An 18,752-nucleotide genomic window follows, 5' to 3' on the forward strand; every position below is an offset into this window, starting at 1 on the left:
CCCTGTGGTCAGGGCCTGTACACAGTAGGTGCTCAATCAATGCTTGTGACATGCTGAGGAAGACGTTGCCCTGCCTTGAAAGAGGCTGCCCAGAGGAGAGGAGACACTTGGCACAAGATGGCTGGGGTCCCCTCCCCCGAGGTGAGAGCTGAAAGAGTCTGCTGCCTGGATGGGTGGAGCATGGAAGGCTGCCTGGAAGAGGTGGCTCGGAGGCTGGCCAGGGATCAGAGAGAGGAGTTCAGAAAAACGTAGAACATAGGAAGGCCTGGGACTCCTGCTGAGGAAAAAGGCCCCAGACACAGGGGCGGGCATCAGCAGACAGCAGCCACTCTGTGCTGAGCTCTGACTACGTGCAGGTGCCCCGCACAGCACTTAACAGGCCTATCGCGACGGATCCACACGCCCGCCCTCTGAATTAGGCCCCACTGTTCCCATTTTACAGATGGAGAAACTGAGACACAGAGGAATTAAGTAACTCACCCAAGGTCATGTAGCTCATAAGGGGCAGAATCAGGATGCTAGCCCTGTCAGCCTACACCCACCCCCACCCGGACCCCTATGCCCTCAGCTGCCAGCAGGAGGGAGGGAGTGAGAGGAGGAAGGGAGGAATGGGGAGGGGAAAATAATAGGGAGGCTGGGAAGGGGCGACAGAGAGAAGAGAGGAAGGGAAGGCCTCTTCTGAGGGCACAATAGAGGCAAGAATGGAGGATAAGGTGGATTTTTGAAACTTCATGCCTGCACTCCATCCGACGCCGAACAGGGCATGTCACAGAGTTTCCACCCACATTATATTCCCATCACAGATGAGGTTGCACAGAAAGGAGGAGCAGCTTGTGGGAACCCCTACAGAGGGAACCCCGAGGGAGATCCAGACCCACGGTCCAGAGCTGCTGTGTAGCTGCACGCAGCCCCTTTGGACCTCTGGACACTCACCCACAGGCTCCAGCTTGGGCTGGAAGGTCTGGACTGGGTAGCACAGGTGGAGCTCTGAAACGACAATGGGAGGAAGGCTAGGGAGGCCAGCCTCAGACAGCCTCAGTGGGCAGGGCGGGAGAGGGACCCAGGCGAGGCTAGGACAGAGCACCCTGCCCTCCCAAGGCCCCAAGGACACATGCACTCACTCTGCCCCATCCACTTCCTGCAGCCCCTCCGGTGGCACAGGAGAAAGGAGCCAAAGCTGACGACCACCACCAGTGTCAAGATCACCCAGAAGAGCACAGGTCCTGGAACACAGAGGCGCCCTGCTCTCTCGCCTGCCCTGGCACTGGTGGCCCCCGAAGTCTGCATCATGGCGGTGAGCCGGGGCCCTATAGCAACCACACAGGACAGCCCTCGCCCCAGACTACTTCCTCCTGGACACAGACTCTACTGTGGCTGACAGGACCTGGTCCTTTGCCAAGCCAGGACAGAAACCCAGATCCTGTCTATAGCTATCTTGTCCAGCGCTTACCCACCTGTCCTTCCTCACCTGGCTCTAGGAAGCACATTAGGCCAGGCCAGGAGGACTCCAGAGCCCACGCTCTTAACCACTATCTGGATATATTTCTTTACCACTTAATACTTAACTTGCTTTGCTACTTTTGAATATCAATATATAGTTATTATTCTTTAAAGTCCATTTTTAGATGTTAAAAAAGTAGCATGTGCCAGATAAGTGCTTCTCAAACATTCCTGTGCGTATGAATCTCCTGGGGACCATGTTAAAATGCAGATTCTGATTCAGTAGTCTGGGGTCGGGCTGGTAATTTGCTTTTCTAACAAGTTGCTGATGGTGCCAAGTCCAGGACCTCTTTGAGCGCCGCTGGCCTGAGAACTACTGCCACCTAGTGTCTAAGAGTAGAACTGCAAGTCCTAAAACGCATGGTACTGAGAGCGACCGTCTAAGGGGAGCGGGTAAGGCTCATGTGTACTGGACACTGCTTACTACCCTGCATGGTATATGCTGTTACAACGTTACAGGTGATGAAGCTCAGAAGAAGTAAGAAACTAGTCAAGGTCATGAATCAGTCACCAAATATTTTCTGAGCAGCAATTATGGGCCATGCGGGTGAAGCTGTGAATAAAATCCCTGCTCAGAAGAATTAAGGAATCCTCTCTAGCGAGTGACAGAGTCACAGCCCCAGATCAGGAAACCGGAGACCTGGGGTCAGGCTTGGTCCCTCCCGCCTCCAACCAAATGGATGCTGTCGCCTAGTAAGAACCCTCCCTCCTGTGGTCCCCAGGGAGGAAGGCCCTGCTTCATGGGGGTGGTCATTACCTGAAACCAGAGTGGGCTTCCCTGTGGAGGAGAAGGATATAGGAGTGCTGGTTGAGAGAGAGGCGCGTCCCCGCACGTGGGTGACGTCCCCTCCACGCTCCTTACCAGTCAGGGAGTCGGCCAGGGAGATCAGGGAGGGGGTGGGGCTGCGGGGAGAGAGGCCAGAAGTAAGAAGGACAGTCAAGATGGAAAAGGAGGCCTGAGACCCCAGGTCCCCTGCCTACAGCCTCTGACAGGCACTTTGAGGGCAGGGCCTGGGTTTCTAGGCTTTCAGGGCTTCCATGGTGGCAACACAGACCTAGGCCCACATTCTCCAAAATGACTTGTGGGCTTGGCCCAGAGATCTATCCCAAGCCCCACTTCCACTCCCAGCCGGCTGCCCCCTGGGCATCCCCTGGGTATGAAGGGCAAATGAAGAGAGGCGGCCAAGGAGTCACCTGGCGGGCACCCCGCTGTCCTCTGCGTTGGTGCTGCAGTTAGAGTGGGTCCCCGGGGGAGGTGGCTCATAGGTGGTGTCCCTCTCAGCCGTACCTGCAGGTTAGAATTGGTACCAAGGATGGTTACCAAAGGGGAAATGGGGGAGGGAGGGGTAAACTGGGAATTTGGGATTAACAGATACACACTACTATATTTAAAATAGATAAACAGCAAGGACCTACTGTATAGCATGGAACTATATTCAATATCTTGTAAATGAACTAGACTTCCATTTTTAAAATTAAATTAGAAAAAAAAAAAGGAATCAGTGCCAAGGATCCCTACCCATCTGGACTAGTGACGTCCAAGGAGGTAGCAACATGGGGCGGGAAGGACACTGCAGCCAGGCAGACCCAGGTCTGTGTCCTGGCTCTGTCTCCTCACTTCCTCTCTCCCTCCCTCCTCGCTTCCCTCCACTGTAACAGCCCTTTATTCAGCACCTACTGTGTCCTGGGGACTGTGCTGGGAGCTGGGACAGAGCAGTGAGCAAAACGGACAAGATCCCCACCCCTGGGGGCCCACCGGCTGGCGAGGCTCACAGACTCAGGCATCACACGAAGGCAGGTGGGGTCCCTGTAATGGGAGACTTGACCTCATCTGACCAGGGAGGCTTCCCTGAGGAAGGGATTGCTGGGATGTGAGTAGGGGTGGAGATTTCTAAGCAGAGGAAATAGAAGGTGGGGGGAGGGAGGAGATGGCTCATAGCAGCATTCTTCATAGAAGTCAAAGAAGTGGAAACCACCCACACGCCCATCCGCTGGAAACAGATGAACAAAATGCAGTAGACGTGTGCACTAGAATATTGTTTGGCAGTAAAAGGAATGAAGTACTAATACAGCTACAGCATGGACGAACCTCGAAAGTGTTATGCTCAGTGAAAGAAGCCAGACACAGGAGGATGCATATGATGGAAATGTCCCCAAAACCCTAATCTAGAGGAACAAGAAAGTAGATTAGTGGTTATCCAGGCTGGGGGTGGGCATGGGATTGACTGACCCATGCCCTACAAGGGTTAGGGTTAGTCAACTAACTAACCTGCAAGGTTTCTTAGAAGGTGGTGATAGTTTCACAACTTTGTAAATTTCTTTAAAATTACTGAACTGTACACTTAAAACTAGTAGATATTATGGTATGTAAATTAGACTGCAATAAGGCTGTTTTAAATGCTGGGTCTTTCTCCCCAAAGTGATGGTTTTATTTAGCAACAGGGTGGGATAGGTGTGGTAGATTGCATGGTGGTCCCACATCTGCATCCTGCCCCACATCCACACCCTTTGCCAGGTGACTCTGCAGCTCCTTCAGGTCAGGGCAGGTGTCTGTGCGTCCCCCACCCCTTTGGTGTCTGAACTCGGCCGTGTGACTTGTCTGGTCGGTGGAACGGGAGAGAAGCGATGGCTGGGCCTCAAGAGGCATCTGACCTCCACCGCCCCCTTTCTGCACTCCCACCGTTGCCATAAGTAGACCACGCCAGGGGCGGGTAGCCAGCCCCCGCTGGTCCCAGAAGTACATGCAGAGCAAACCCAAACCAAACCTTCAAGCCCTGGCAAGACCGCAGAGCGGCCCAGCTGCCTCACAGAGGAGAGAGAGATGAATGCTGCAACGTCGAGGTTTTTGTAACACACTCTTCCTGTGGCTCTGATTGGCTGAGACGATCAGATTTGTGTTTCAAAAGATCAAAGTGCAAAAGCTGTTCCTTGGGGGACTTCCCTGGTTGTCCAGTGGGTAAGACTCTGTGCTCCCCGCGCCGGGGCCCAGGTTTGATCCCTGGTCAGGGAGCTAGATCCTGCATGCCGCAACTAAGAGTTCGCATGCCGCAACTAAAGATACCGCATTTTGCAGCCAAGATCTGGAGCAGCCTAAATAAATAAATATTTCAAAAAAAAAAAAAAAGAAAGCTACTCCTCTTCTCCAGCCAGCTGTGACCATGCGGGAAGGTGGCCTCGTGACTGCAGACTTCCTGGTTTCATTTAAGAGAAATCTCATTAAATAAATGTAAACAAATAAATAAATTTAAACATCTTCTGGTATGTAAATGTCGCCTCAATTCTTAAAGTTCTTTTCTTCTGAAATCAGTTTTATTGAGGCATGATTTACCTAGAAGGAAATGTCCCCTAAGCGCACGGTTTGATGAGTTTTGAGGAATGTATACATTCAGCAGTCAGCCCTCCATATCTGCGGGTCACATCCGAGGATTCCACACCCGAGGATTCAACCAACTGCAGACTGATTGACCGCACGGATGCAGAACACGCAGAGACGGAGGGCCCGCTGTACCTTGCCATTTTACCTAAGGGATTTGAGTATCCTCAGATTCTGGTATCCCAGGCAGACACTGAGGGATGACCGTACCTTCATGTAACTGTAACTCCACTCAAGGTCTAGAACATCCCCGCCTCCCCACTAAGTTCCCTTGTCCTTTTGCAATCAATCCTCCCCCACACCCGGGCAGCCACGAATCTGCTTCATGTCACTACAGAGGAGTTTGCCTCCAGAACTTCATTAGACAGAATGGTGCAGTGTGTACTCTTTGGTGTCTGACTTCTTCCACTCAGCATAATGTTTCTGAGATTCATTCCCGTTGCTTGTCTCAGTAATTCATTCCTTTTTATTGCTGAGTAGTTGTTCCATTGTAGAGATGTATTTAGCCGGTGACCAGTTGATGGACATTTGGGTTGTCTCCAGTTTGAAGCTATTATAAACAAGGCAGCTGTGAGTATTCTTGTACAAGTCTTTGTGAAAACATATAATTTCATTTCACTTGAGTACCTATAGGAGCAGAAAAGCTGTGTCACTGTGCTGACCAGACAGGATGTCTTTGAGGACCAGTTCAAGCATGGTCATCTCTGATCTGACCCAGCCACCTCTTTTTACAAATGGAGAGGACCACAGAGCTGGAGCTAGAGTCAGAAATCAGGGCTCCTGAGTCCCAGCCCAGAGCACCTTCCATTGGACCACACTGCCTCCTGCCTGGGGCCTGAGCACTTTCTTACAACCTTATGATTAACTGCTTTTCTAGGACAGAAAAAAAAATGGCCCACATTTGAAGTAGATCCAGCCCAGCTACTAACCCTCTCTGCCCCCATGTTCCTGGAGGCGGCACACCTTCCCTTATGTCCTACAAAACAAACCTCCCGCCCACACACGCCTCCCTTCTAAAGGCTCTCATGATACCTCTCAGAGTTTTCCTGAAACACTCTGAAGAGAAAGTGAGGCTAGGATTAATTTTCTTCTTGCATTGGTAGGGTCCTGAAGAACCGTCTGATTTTGGGGTGTCTCCAAATACATGCTATGTCTTTCCACGTGGTCACCAGACAATTGCCTAAATTAGTTGAAGCCCGGGAGGCCTTGGGCTATGAGGAAGATAATGCAGTTTGTTATGCTAGTTTCTATTTGTATTTGAGATGTTGTGGGGATTCAGTGAGAGTTGGCTTCCAGAGGATTGGGGGAGCTCTTGGGCTCAAGAACACCAACTGTGGCTACACCCAGTTAGCACCCTCTGGCCTCTCTCTAAGGCAGCCTCCATCTGAGCTGCCACTGGAACACCTGCGACAGGAACCAGCCACAGAACTGCTGCCCTTACTCTAAGCGGAAAAGATGGGCCCAGCGCTCCTGGGTGCCTCTCATCCCTTCTCTGTATGTACCATACCTCACCCTCTTTTCTCCCTGGGTTACTGACCCTCCCTTTTCTTCCTCCTTTGGATCTGAAGGTGAGAAGAAGGCATGGTTTATCCCATACTTAGTCTGCCTGTGTTCTCTGGAGAGGGCCCGTTGGAAGAGGGGGAAGAAGCTGACTGCTTTTAGTCTCAATTTAGAAACTAAAAAAGATACACCACACTTAAATATCTCTTTAAATTGAAACACCTGATCCTTGGGTCATTTGAAGGAGAAGGGTCTTAACATCAAGGTCAAATGGAATCCTTTTTTGGTACAACCAGAAATTGCTTAAAATCAGATGAAATTTTCATCTTCATATTTGAACTCTACATTTCTTGTCAGCTTTTTATTTTCCCTAGAGTTTTCAGTCACCTTTCTTTTCCTTGTTGATAAAAGAATAATGTGCCTTTACCGTATCCTCAAGTTTTTCAACTCTACTACTCATGAAATTGTAATTCTACCTTTTATTCCTACAGACAGTTCCCTGGAGCCCTTCATTTTCTTGCTCTGATGGGGCTCAACCAGATGTTGTAATGTCTTTAGCACAGCTGTCATTCTGGGACTCCCCTTCTTTGCTCTCCTGGGATAGAACCACTGTTTTCTAGAGTTCATGGCTTTTTCTTTTTTCTTTTTTGCCCCTCAGTTAACAGAATTACATCTTCAAGTAACTTTCTAAGAAAGGACACATGGGGGGAAAGCAGAATTTCTCCCCTGTTATGTCTGAAAATGTTTTTATTCTGCTTTCAAACATAATTGTATTTTAGCTAAGTAAAACATTCTCTGTTCAGCTAAGAAGGAGCTGGTGTGGTCCAGTAGAGAGCACTTGGTTATGACTCAGGAGCTCTGTGTTCCAGCTCTAGCTCTGGCACTACGTATGGTTCTCTCCACGTGTGAAATGATGTGGTTGGATCAGATCACAGGTGGCCAGCTTTGATCTGGCCCTCAAAGACATTCTGTGTGGCCAGCACAGTGACCCAGTCATCCGTCTCCTAGGTATTTACCCATGAAATGAAAATATATGTCCATACAAAGACCTGTACAAGAACAGTGGTAGCTGCTATTACTCATAATAGCCCTAAACTGGAAACAAGCCAGATGTCCATCAACTGGTGAATGGATAAATAAACGGTGGTGCATCTATTATGTCTACACGTGGGTAATTTTCATTCATCCTGCTTTGCTCCCGGTAGGTCATTTCAATCTGAAGTCTCACTTTTCAGGTCAGGTACACAGGGAAACCTGGGGCACCACCGTGGGAGCACACAGTAACTGTGTCGAGAAATGGTGTTCAGAAGACCCAAGGCTGGGAGCGGGGCGGGGTGGGAGGGTGGGACCACAGAGGAAATTATGGCATTTTTGCTGACATGAGGCCTGAAGCATGGAAGGTGGTCGCCAGACCTAGCTTGGGTCTGTGGTTGCCGAGCGACTGTCTACTCTGGAAGCATGACTGGGGCAGGACACCACCAGATGTCCCCACCCACAGGCCCTGCAGGCAGACTCTGCAGCAGGAGCAGGAAAAAACAAAGATAGCCAAGAGAAGCCTCCTTTCTCCCGCAGTGGTCCTCTAGCTCCCCCTACTGGCAAAGCATAGCATCACACTCAAGGAGGAGAAATCTTCCAAGAGTCTAATCCTCTAGGGCACAGCAGGTACTCAAGGGTGAATTGGGACCTGAGAGGCAACAGATTGGTAACAAGGGCACTTTCTAAAAGCCATTTCTTGCCCTTTACTCTCTTGCTGTTCCTTCTTCTTTGCCTTCTGTTCTCACTTTGTGGTTGTAACAACTTCTGGAATTTTTCTGTGGACACTAATTTTTTTCTCTTCCATTCCTGGGTTCATCATTGCTTCATCTGTAGTAAGTTTTTCTGTTTGTGTATCTTGTTATTCTCCTTCATACTACTGTTTTTCCTTATAAGTCTGAAAATCTTTACTGCTCATTCATATTTATTTAAAAAGAACGATGTTGACCATTCCAGCGGCAGGTGGGGTTTCTTCTACTGTGTTGTTAGTATGTCATTTTCACAGTGGGTCTCTTCCCTCAGCAGGAGGTCTGCTTGGGAACTCTGGGCTCATGGGTGGGGAGTGTGAGCTGGCAGGCTTCACTTCAGCGTGACTTAGCAGGAACAGCCCATTGACAGGATGTACTCCCAAAGACACAAGCAAAGGGGGCTTTGCACCAGAGTGGCCAACATCTAGCTTTCCCTAGATAGTCCTTCAGTGTCATTAGCCAAAAAGTTGATCATTTTCATCAGGGGATAAAAAATCAGGCACCATCTCTCAGACTGGTCAATGCCCATGGTATACCATTGTTCACATTTTTTTGCTGTTGTTATATTCATTCGTTTGTTTTATTTTTAGATTGTACTTTGGTTGGTGGGCTTTGCATTGTTACAAATTTTTTAATTTTTATTTTCGAGATGAAGTTGCAGCTCACTGAACTTTCTAATTCTCCACTTCACCCCCATCCTTCATTTTGCTCGCCTGCTCTAAGCCCAGAGCCTCTCTGGTGGGTCTTAGGAGCAACTTACCCCTCACTTTTCTGCAGGCCTCGTGGAGTGAATTCTAGTTACGTAAGCTTTCCTCCACTTGGTTTCACTTGTTACCACCCTTCCATCTGTTTTCCACCTTCTAAAAATTTGTTGAAATCTCTCATCTGCTGATGAACTCTTTTTTGTTTGTCTTTTTGTCCACTGTCAAGGGTTTATACTTTTTTACACTCTGGTGAATGTCCATCATTTGAATTGGAAGCTTCTTCATAAACTTTATATTGATCTATCTTGAGTCAATAAAACAGCCTTGCAAACAAGTCAAGATTTTACCAGACCAACAATTTCAAGAAGAAGAATAAAATTTTTTTTTAATAATTTAAAAATTTTAAAATAATCCTCAGAAACTCTTACCAGAATGCAAGTTTGGATTTTATCCCACTCCCTGGATCTAACTACTCAAAGAGAAAACATAGCCCAAACCTGACCTAGTTAACAGCTGGGATTGAAGGTCATTTGTAGTTGGGGGTGGGGAGAGGGGCAGCCCTAGGGACAGAGAACTCAGCCCCTTGGTTGGGGGTGTGAACTGCTTACCCTGGAGCTTGGTGACCATCCCTGGTGGGCAGATGGGGCGGATGACGCAGCGGGCACAGGAGTTGGAGGCCGATGTGGCACAGAACATGCCAGGTCGACACTCGCAGACGCGGGAGGAGTTCCACATGCAAGGTGTCTTCTCCACGAGGTGGTCTGAGGGACAGAGAAGGGTCCTGAGGAAGGACTGGGATGGAGAGGGCAGGGGTCCAGAGAAGCCCCAGGAGGACAGAGACATATTTGCCCAGGAGCACATGCTCATCTGATGATTCCGTTGGGCAGATCTTTTGGTGCACAAAATAATTATGCTGAGCGAAAGAAGGTGGACAAGAAAAGGTGTATATAGGGACTTCCCTGCCAGTCCAGTGGTTAGGACTCTGAGCTTCCACTGCAAGGGACACAGGTTCGATCCCTAGTCGGGGAACTAAGATCCTGCCTGCCACGTGGCACGGCCAAAAAAAAAAAAAAAAAGGAGTATATACTCTATGATTCTGTTTATAGGAAAAGCCAGAAAATGCAAATTATTCCATAGTGACAGAAAGCATAACTGTTTCCTAGGAATGGGAGCAGAGGCAGGGAGCGACGGGAGGGATGGTAAGGAACGTGAGGAAAGTTTTGGTGGGTGACGGACAGTTCATTGTTTTGACTGTGGTGGTGGTTTCACAGCTACACACATATGACAAAACCTATCAAACTGCACACTTTAAACGTGTGCATTTTATTGTATGTCAACTATATCTCAATAAAGCTATTAAAAGAAAATATCCCAAAAAACTAAAATAAAATAATTTTTTTTTTTTTTTTGCGGTACGCGGGCCTCTCACTGTTGTGGCCTCTCCCATTACGGAGCACAGGCTCCGGACGCGCAGGCTCAGCGGCCAGGGCTCACGGGCCTAGCCACTCCGCGGCATGTGGGATCCTCCCGGACCGGGGCACGAACCCGTGTCCCCTGCATCGGCAGGCGGACTCTCAACCACTGCGCCACCAGGGAAGCCCAAAATAAATTTTTAAATAAAGAAAAGAATTCAGAGAACAGGCGTGAGTGGGCATGGGTAGAGATGAACCAAGACTGGCCCTGACTGATAATTCTTTACAACTGGGCGATAGTCCGTAACCATTCCTGATTCTCTCTACTTCTGAATATGTTTGAAATTTTCCATGATGAAAAGTGGGTTTTTTCAAAAAAAAAAAAAAATTGTTAGTGGTTTTGTAAAAGAAGAAGTATAATAATGCATTTATACATGTTTGGGGATATTCTACGTGCTCTGTTTACGGGTGAAAATAGAATTACTGCATCAGTAGTTTAGACAAATGTGATTCGCTCAATAAGGACATTTCTCAATCAGCGGGATACTTACAGGCTTAGAAGCCTTGCATGATAAAGATAAGGGACTGCACAGTGTCTTCCTGAAACCTCTCATTATTACTTATAATATGGTATTAACATAACCGAGTGTGCGCAAGTCAGTGATTTTAGCGCTCTATCCAGATCAACCCGGCTTAACCTTTGTAACTCCCAGAACAGGTCTCTGAGAGAGGTCTATTATTCTGCGCATTTGACGAATGAGGAAACTGAGGCCCAGAGAGGTTAAGAAACTTGCTTGCGCTTATAAGCTCCCGAGCAGTAGAGCCAAGACTTGACCCCAGCCCCTTGGGCTCCACTCCACAGGGTTGCAGGGCTTCAGTTATTCAAGTTGAAGGAATTCTTGGGCCCAGAGCCATCTCTTGTTTCCCCATCTGACACAGCAGCTGTGACAGATGATATTTTTCCAGGAATGGCCGCAGCAATAGCTCTGGGTCTGTCTGCTCTTCCAGAGCTCGGCCACTTACCCATCAAGAAGCATGGTCCCTGGTCGGGGAACTAAGATCCCACATGCCACGCGGCACGGCCAAAAGAAGAGAAAAAAAAGAAGGATTTTTTTTTTCCTTCCATGACTCAAGGGGGCCCTGTGACCACCTCCACAGGCAGAATGTAGTGGAAGTTATACCGTGTGACTTCCGAGGCTGGGTCATAAAAACGGGTATGGTTTCCACACCCCACCCCACCCCAACTCATCTTTGAGTCCAGCACCCAGCACTTGAGGACGCCCGAAGCAGGCCATATAGAGGCCGACATGGAGAGGATCTGAGGGCCCAGCCCGCAGCCGCATCGACCCCAGACCCGAGAATGTAAAAGCTTTCAGATGATTCCAGCTCCAGGCTTCAAGTTTTCCAGCTGAGATCCCAGACATCGTGGAGCAGAGACCAGGTGTCCCCGCGGTGCTGGGTCTGAATTCTGTCCCACAGACTCCACGAGTACAGCGAATAGTTTGCTTTTCACCACTCAGTTTTAAGAAAATTTGCTCTGTGCCCTTAGTAATTGCAACAGTGACCCCAGCAACCACGAACCGAGTGTCCTTTCCCCCACTTGGCCTCCCTGAACTCCAGTCCGTGTTGCTGCAGAGGCAGAATCACGCCTCCCCCTGGTGGTGGTGGCCACTGTGAGTGGGCCAGGGCTACATCCATGGCAGCCCGGGGCCTGGGCAGCTGCTTGGACGTCACAGGGAGGCTGGTGGTGTTGTGAGGCTGCGGGGAGCTGGCCGCAGGGGAAACTCTGGCAGGACATCATCCCACCATGCATATAGCAGTCAGTCTCTAAGTGCTTGTGCAGAGGTGCTCTAAGAGGCAGCACAGTGGAGTGATGAGCTCAGAACCCAGTGGCAGACTCCCTAGGTTCAAATCCTGGCCCTGCCATTTGCGAGGGCTTGTGGCCCTTGGAAGCCCTCTGACTTCCCTGAGCCTCAGTTTCCTCTTCTGTAAAATGGGGGCAATCGCAATCCAGACATCATAGGATACATACAAAAATAATGAGACAAGCTTGAAACAGGTAGGTGATCGACAAATATTTCCTTGCAGGAAAGACTGAATGAATGGAAGCTCTCTGAAAAGGGGTCATGGCCATCAAAACCCACAATCTTGAGTAGGAGTCACTAGAAGCCAACTGCTCAAAAAACGCCAGAAAGGTGAACCAGGCTCCCAAGGGCTGAGCATCCGAGACCAAGCTCAAGGCTCCCACCTTGAGACCAGATTCTTGGCCTCTTGCCTAAGACCCCACCTGCTCCCTGGAAGGAGCCTCTGGAGGAGAAACAAGGCCCTTACCTCCTGAACAGCTCACACAGGCTGTGCAGCGACCGTCCTTGTCCAGGTAGTAGTCAGGGTCACACTGCTTCCTGCAGTCGGCAGACCCCTGAGGGCACGGCTGTTGCAGGGTCAGCCCTGGGAAAAGAAGCAGAGAAGCTTCAGGCCAGGCCACCTTGACAGAGGCCTCGCCCACATCCCACCACCACCCCCATTACTGAAGCCCCCCAGCTCCATGGCCAGCTCCCAAACTCTGCACATGTCCATCAGCCCTTCAGAGGGAGTCCTGAGGCTCAGAGATGGAAGGAATGTGTCTAAGGCCACACAGGAGAAGAGTGCTAACTGCCCCCCACCCCCACTTCCAGTCCCTCCCCTCTGCCAGAGCCCTTTCCCCAGTCTCACTGCTCTGTCACTGCCCTGCTCAAAACTTTGGTAGCCACTTTCCCTTTGAGTTCGGCAATGAGGCAAGGACGCCTACTATCCCAACTTCTATTTAGTTTGGTCCTGGGGATCATAGGCAATGCAATAAGGCAAGAAAAAGAAATAAAAGTGGTAAGGTTTAGAAAGGAAGATACCAGGCAGTTATGGATAGATGATATCATTGAGTGCACAGATAATCCGAAGAGTCTGAAGGTACATTATTAGAAGAAATCAGTGAGTTTCGCAAGGTAGTTGGATATAATGTTATTATATCAAAATCAATTGAACGTCTATGTATTTGCATGGAACCACATGAAATTACCATTTTGATAGTACAGAAACAGTCAAATACTGGCATTGCACATAGTTCAAAATAATACCAACAATAAAAAGTTAGAACATGAAATATTAAAAAAGATACCATTTACATCATCATCAGAAATACCAAATACTTAGAAATCTAACCAAAAGATGTAAATATTTCTACACAGACAATAATAAAACATTATTGGGAGAATTTAAAGAAGGCCTAAATAGGGGTGGGAGGGATAAATTAGGAGTTTGGGATTAACATATATATATGTTGGGATTAACATATATAACATATACATTTGGGATTAACATATAACATATAGTTTATATATATATACACTACTATATATAAAACAGATAATCAACAAGGACCTACTTATAGCACAGGGAACTCTACTCAATACACTGTTATAACCTATATGGGGAAAGAATCTGAAAAAGAATAGATATACGTATATGTAGAACCGAATCACTTTGCTGCACACCTGAAACTAACACAACATTGTAAATCAACTAGACTCCAATATAAAATAAAAAATTTTTAAATAAAAATAAAAAATAAAGAAGACCTAAATAAATGCAGAGTTATACCATATACTCAATACAGCAGAGGTGGATTCTCTTCAAACTGACCTGTAGATTCAATGCAATCCCAATGAAAATCCCAATAGGATATCTTATGAGATTTGAAAAGCTGATTCTAAAATTTATGTGGATATGCAAATTACCAAGAACAGCCAATACACTGTTGAAGACCAAAGTTGGAGTAGTTGCTTAAGCATCCAGACTTACTGGAAAACTGTAGTAATCAGAGAGAATGGTATTCACACGGAATACACAGAGACCAATGAATAGAATAGAGACTCCAGAATCCTGCCCACACATCTATGGACCCTTGATTTACAACGAAGATGGCACGTGAAACGGCGGGGAAAAGACAATTTATTTGATAAATGGTGTGGGTTCAAGTGAATATTCATGGGGGCTCTTTAAACAAAGGCAAAACAGCAATGACCTTAGAAAATAAATGTAGGGCGTCGTTGAGACTTCAGCGGAGGGGAAGCCGTACAAAGCAGGACGTGGAAAGCGCTGGAGTCATAACGGAAAAGATGGATCAATCTGACTACGCTGAAATGAAGAGCGTCGCTTCCTCAAAAGACACCACAAAGAGGAGGAGAAGGCAAGCCACGGGGTGGGAGAAGATGTTTTGGACACAATTATAGGACAAAGAATTATAAGAAGCCCCAACAAATCAATTTTTTAAAAAGAGAGAAATGAAAACATACATTCACACAAATGTTTTTCATTATAGCCCCGAAATGGAAACCACTCAAAAATCCAAAAACTGTTTGGATGAACAAAGTGTGGTGTCCCTATCTATACAATGGAAGGCCATTAGGTAATAAACAGGAGTGAGCTGAGGACCCCAATCTGTCACCATGGGAACCGGGGGTGGGGGGCATCGACACCTGCAGAGGCTGGCCTGCTCTGCTGCACATGCCCCAGCACCTGCCTCAGTGTCTGGCACCCGAAAGGTGACACGAATGAGTCCTTCCATTATCTACTCTGGCCCTCGAAGCCCTCAGCCCCAGAAGACCCGGAGACCCTCTTCTCCCCACGCTGGGAAAGACCACAGCTCGGTGCCTGCCTGCCCTGACTGCCACACACAGTCGCCCAGCCATCGGACACCGTTTCCCTGGAGACAGCGCACAGCTTCTCTGGAGAACTTACCTGGATCTGGACTGAGCCTCCCCATGGAGGAGCTAGAGTGGGCAGTGATTTTAGAAGCATCTTCTGGGGCGAGGGGGGCGCCCCCTCCGAGAAGTGTGGTCCTGGCATCAGAGCTTGCTGGAGAGGTCAGGGTGGGCTTGGCCTGGGGGATGGTGCTGCTGGGAAGGAAGCGGGGGATGGGTCTGGCAATTTTCCTGATGGGACAAGGGGAGTCTGTGCTCAGCGATAACCGTTTCCATAGAGAATAGGTCCCCAGACGCTCTGCCCACAGCCTCTGGCGGGCCCGCTGTCAGCTCCTGGGAGTAAGGGCTGTTTTCTAGGCCTTCTCGGTCTCCTGTGTGCTCAGGGCAGGCTGGGCACACAGTAAGGCCTCAAATGACTTGTGGGTTGGCAGAGAGGCTCCCTGGGCTGAACCCCATCCTCACCCCCAGCCAGCAGTGCCCTGGACCTCCTGTGGGGTGGGACAGCCCCACGCTAAGGTCAGCAGGATAGGAGGGGGCCGGGAGTCACCTGGCAGGGGCTTTGCAGTCCTGCGGGCTGGCGCTGCAGTTGGGGCTGGCCCCTGGGGAAGGCAGCTCACAGACAGTGTTCCTCTGCGCTGTGCCTGCAGGGAGGATGGTGATGCCTTCAGACTTGGTATTACAGAGCCAGAGGCTCCGAAATACGCCTTTTACCACCGCAACCCAGGAAAACACAGTGGCCATCTGCTGTTTGTGCCTGCCCAGCATCCGTTCCCTTTTGGGGTAAAGCCGTCCAATTTTCCCTGGAGAATTACACCTCCCAGTCTCAATGTCTGTGGTAGGGGGCTGGGACCCCACTTCAGGAGTAGCCATGGGACCAGGCTGGACCAATCAATCCATCCCATTCCTCTGGCCATGATGGACTGGTTCAGGGGTGGGCACATGACCCAAGACACGCCTATGAAAGGCAATTTCAAGATTTTATTTTGGTTGTTGAGAATGTGGGAAGGAGAAGCTGTCTTTCCACTAGGGTTGGGTAGGAAGCAAGCCAGGAGCTGCTGGTAGGTATTTTACAGACAAACCAACACATAGGGTAGTAGAGATGAGAGACGGGAAAAGACAGAGCTCCTGGATCCAGCCATGCCTTAAGCTCCACTAAGCTATCCTCAGACACTTCAGTTACATGAGCCAAAAACATTGTAACTTGCAAGCCAAAGAGTACTGGAGAATACTGGGTGGAAGCAAAAGTGGAGAAGAAAACACATAGTGCTTTCAATCAGGTGGACTGGAGTTTGGAAGTTTTGGTAGAGGAGGGTGTGAGCAATGCTGACTTATCTATCTGCACTGTGGTGGGGTGATAAGACCTGGGCATAAGGTTCAAACACTGGATTAGATATTCCCTGCTCTGTGATCTTGAGCAATTAATTACCTGCCATCTCTGAACCTCAATTTCCTCACATAAAATGGGGCTAATACAGTCTTATGACGTCTGGAGAATTTCAGGGGAGAAAGCCTATGCAAGGTCTTAGTGTAAGCCTTAGCCATAAGCTTGATCTGAGACAGAAACTACTTTCCATTCTACAGCGGAAGAGACTGAGGTCCTGCGAGGTGCTCAGTGGGAAGTCCCACAGAGGAATCTAGAAGTTAGCCAGGCTTTCGCGGCCAAAGGTTGGAGCACTTCTAAAGAATGGCTAAAAAAAAAAAAAAAAAAAAAAAAAAGCAGTGCTGTCCAATAAAATATGTCAATCACATGTCATCGTTTTAAATTTTCTAGTAGCCACATTTTAAAAAGTAAAAAAGAAACAAGTGAAACTAAGCAATACGTTTATTTAACCCAATATATCTAAAATATTATGCCAATAGGTAATCAACATAAAAAATAATTAATGAGATGTTTTACATTCTTTTCTTATACTAAGTATTTGAAATCGGGGGCATATTCTATACTGACAGCACACGTCAGCGCAACTGGCCACATTTTAAGCGTGACCCGTGGCACCGCCTCGGGCAGCAGGTCTGGGGGCAGCAAAGAGAGGCCTCTGGCGCCACCGTGTGGCAGGTGCAGGAACACCGTCGAGAGAGCTTCGCCAGCCAGAGCTGGTCCACAGGCTGGAGCAACAGAACTCAAGGCTACTTTTCTTAGAGACACAAGAGTTTCTGAGCTGAAAAGCCCCCATGCAAGGCCTTCTAGTCACACCTCTGCATTTTACAGATGGGAAGACTGAGGCCCAGAGAGGACTGGGAACACGCCCCACGAGGCAAAGCTGTACAAAACCCCAGGTACCTGATGTCCAATCCAGAGCCCTTTCCACGCCACCACCTGCCCCTGCTTGTGGGTGGCGGGCTTCTGAGTGTCCCTCCGCTGAGGGTTCTGTGTGACCAGAGAGAATCCGGTCAGATCTGAACCCCATCACCCCCAGCTCTGATCTCCCTGTCACATCATTCAACACATATCTCTGAAGAGCAGATTCTGTGCCGGGTGTCTAATTAGGCAGCGGGGAGATGACCGTGGCCCTCACGAAGCTACGGCCTAGGGAGGGGTACAAGCACCGACCACACCGAGACAGACACAAGTGTTCGCCTCCATGTCGAGAAGTGACCTGGGAGACGTCGGGAGGAGATGTTTGGACAGAGAGCTGAAAGCAGAGTTGACTGAGTGAACGGGGAAGGAAGGGTGTCCCAGAAAGAGCGAACAGCATGTGCGAATGCGTGGTAGAGTGAGAAGCACGGTGCATCCCTGGACCAAAATGGGAAACCAGCCCTCATCTTCCAGGAAACTCCCAGGACAGAAACTTCAGGTTTCTTTCTTGTTTATCAGGCATCAAAGAATTTCTACCCTGATCCTCAAACCAACCCAAGACCTCTTCCAGCCAGGGCGGTGCCTGGGACTCTCTGAGCCTGGGACCTGAGGTGCAGGGAAGGGGCAGCAGGGAACTCCGTTTGCATCCCTGGCATCATCGTGATAGGAGATGTGATCTGTCCAACAGGAAGGAGGAGGTGGGAGGTGGAGAGTCGTTGGGAGGTCTGCGGGGGGGAATCATTGGCACAGATCGTGGTCCTGGGTGGGGATACTCACCCTGGAACTTGACAACCATCCCTGTTGGGCAGACGGAGTGAGGGAGGCAGCGGGCACAGGAGTTGACGACTGATGTGCCACAGAACATGCCAGTCCGGCACTCGCAGACGCGGGTAGAGTTCCATGAGCATGGCTTCTTCTCCACGAGGTCGTCTAAGGGACACAGAGAAGGGTCACCGGGGACAGAGGGAGGGCAAGGGAAGGGACTCAGAAAAGTCCCAGGGACAGTCCAGCACATGAGGGAGGATGCTGCTATGGCATTCTGTTGGGCACGGCAGCTGGTATGCCCAGCCCTTCCTTCCAGAGTGTTCCTGATGTGAGGACTAGAGGGCAGGCGGGGTCCATGAGGCAGCCTCCACCTCCCAGCCTGCATCCCTGGAGATGACTAAAATGGTATTAAAAAGAAGTGAATGTCCCAATATTAAAATGGGCAAAAAAGACATGGAGAAGCATTAAGTGTAAACTTCTCAGTGAAAGCAGCCAATTGGAAAGGCTACATACTGTGATTCCAACTACATGACCTTCGGGAAAAGACAAAACTACAGAGACGGTAAAAAGATCAGTGGTTGCCAGGGTTTGGTAGGGGGTGCGGGAGGGGAAGATGAATGGGCAGAGCACAGAAGATTTTTAAAGCAGTGAAACTATTCTGTATGATAGTGCAATAGTGGATAAA

At 49.0% G+C, this 18,752-nt stretch overlaps 1 protein-coding gene across 1 annotated transcript in view; it reads right to left on the reverse strand.

Annotated features, from left to right (window-relative positions):
* The window catches only part of TNFRSF8 (TNF receptor superfamily member 8), a 32,520-nt gene extending 14,292 nt beyond the window's left edge, over positions 1 to 18,228 (reverse strand). Inside the window, exons 1-9 of the mRNA XM_027108307.1 lie at positions 18,080 to 18,228; positions 15,554 to 15,647; positions 15,044 to 15,201; positions 12,602 to 12,718; positions 9,467 to 9,619; positions 2,695 to 2,788; positions 2,258 to 2,403; positions 1,122 to 1,223; positions 934 to 987 (exon numbers count right to left, since the gene is read on the reverse strand). Coding sequence (XP_026964108.1) covers positions 934 to 987; positions 1,122 to 1,223; positions 2,258 to 2,403; positions 2,695 to 2,788; positions 9,467 to 9,619; positions 12,602 to 12,718; positions 15,044 to 15,201; positions 15,554 to 15,647; positions 18,080 to 18,167 — 1,006 coding nt within the window. The 5' untranslated portion in view covers positions 18,168 to 18,228. The remainder of the gene's footprint in view (positions 1 to 933; positions 988 to 1,121; positions 1,224 to 2,257; positions 2,404 to 2,694; positions 2,789 to 9,466; positions 9,620 to 12,601; positions 12,719 to 15,043; positions 15,202 to 15,553; positions 15,648 to 18,079) is intronic.
* Between the last annotated feature and the right edge of the window lie 524 nt (positions 18,229 to 18,752).

Source organism: Aethalodelphis obliquidens, unplaced genomic scaffold (assembly GCF_003676395.1).
Source record: "Aethalodelphis obliquidens isolate GAN/ISIS:26980383/991018 unplaced genomic scaffold, ASM367639v1 scaffold9, whole genome shotgun sequence".
In the NCBI taxonomy this organism is placed as follows: Eukaryota; Metazoa; Chordata; class Mammalia; order Artiodactyla; family Delphinidae; genus Aethalodelphis; species Aethalodelphis obliquidens.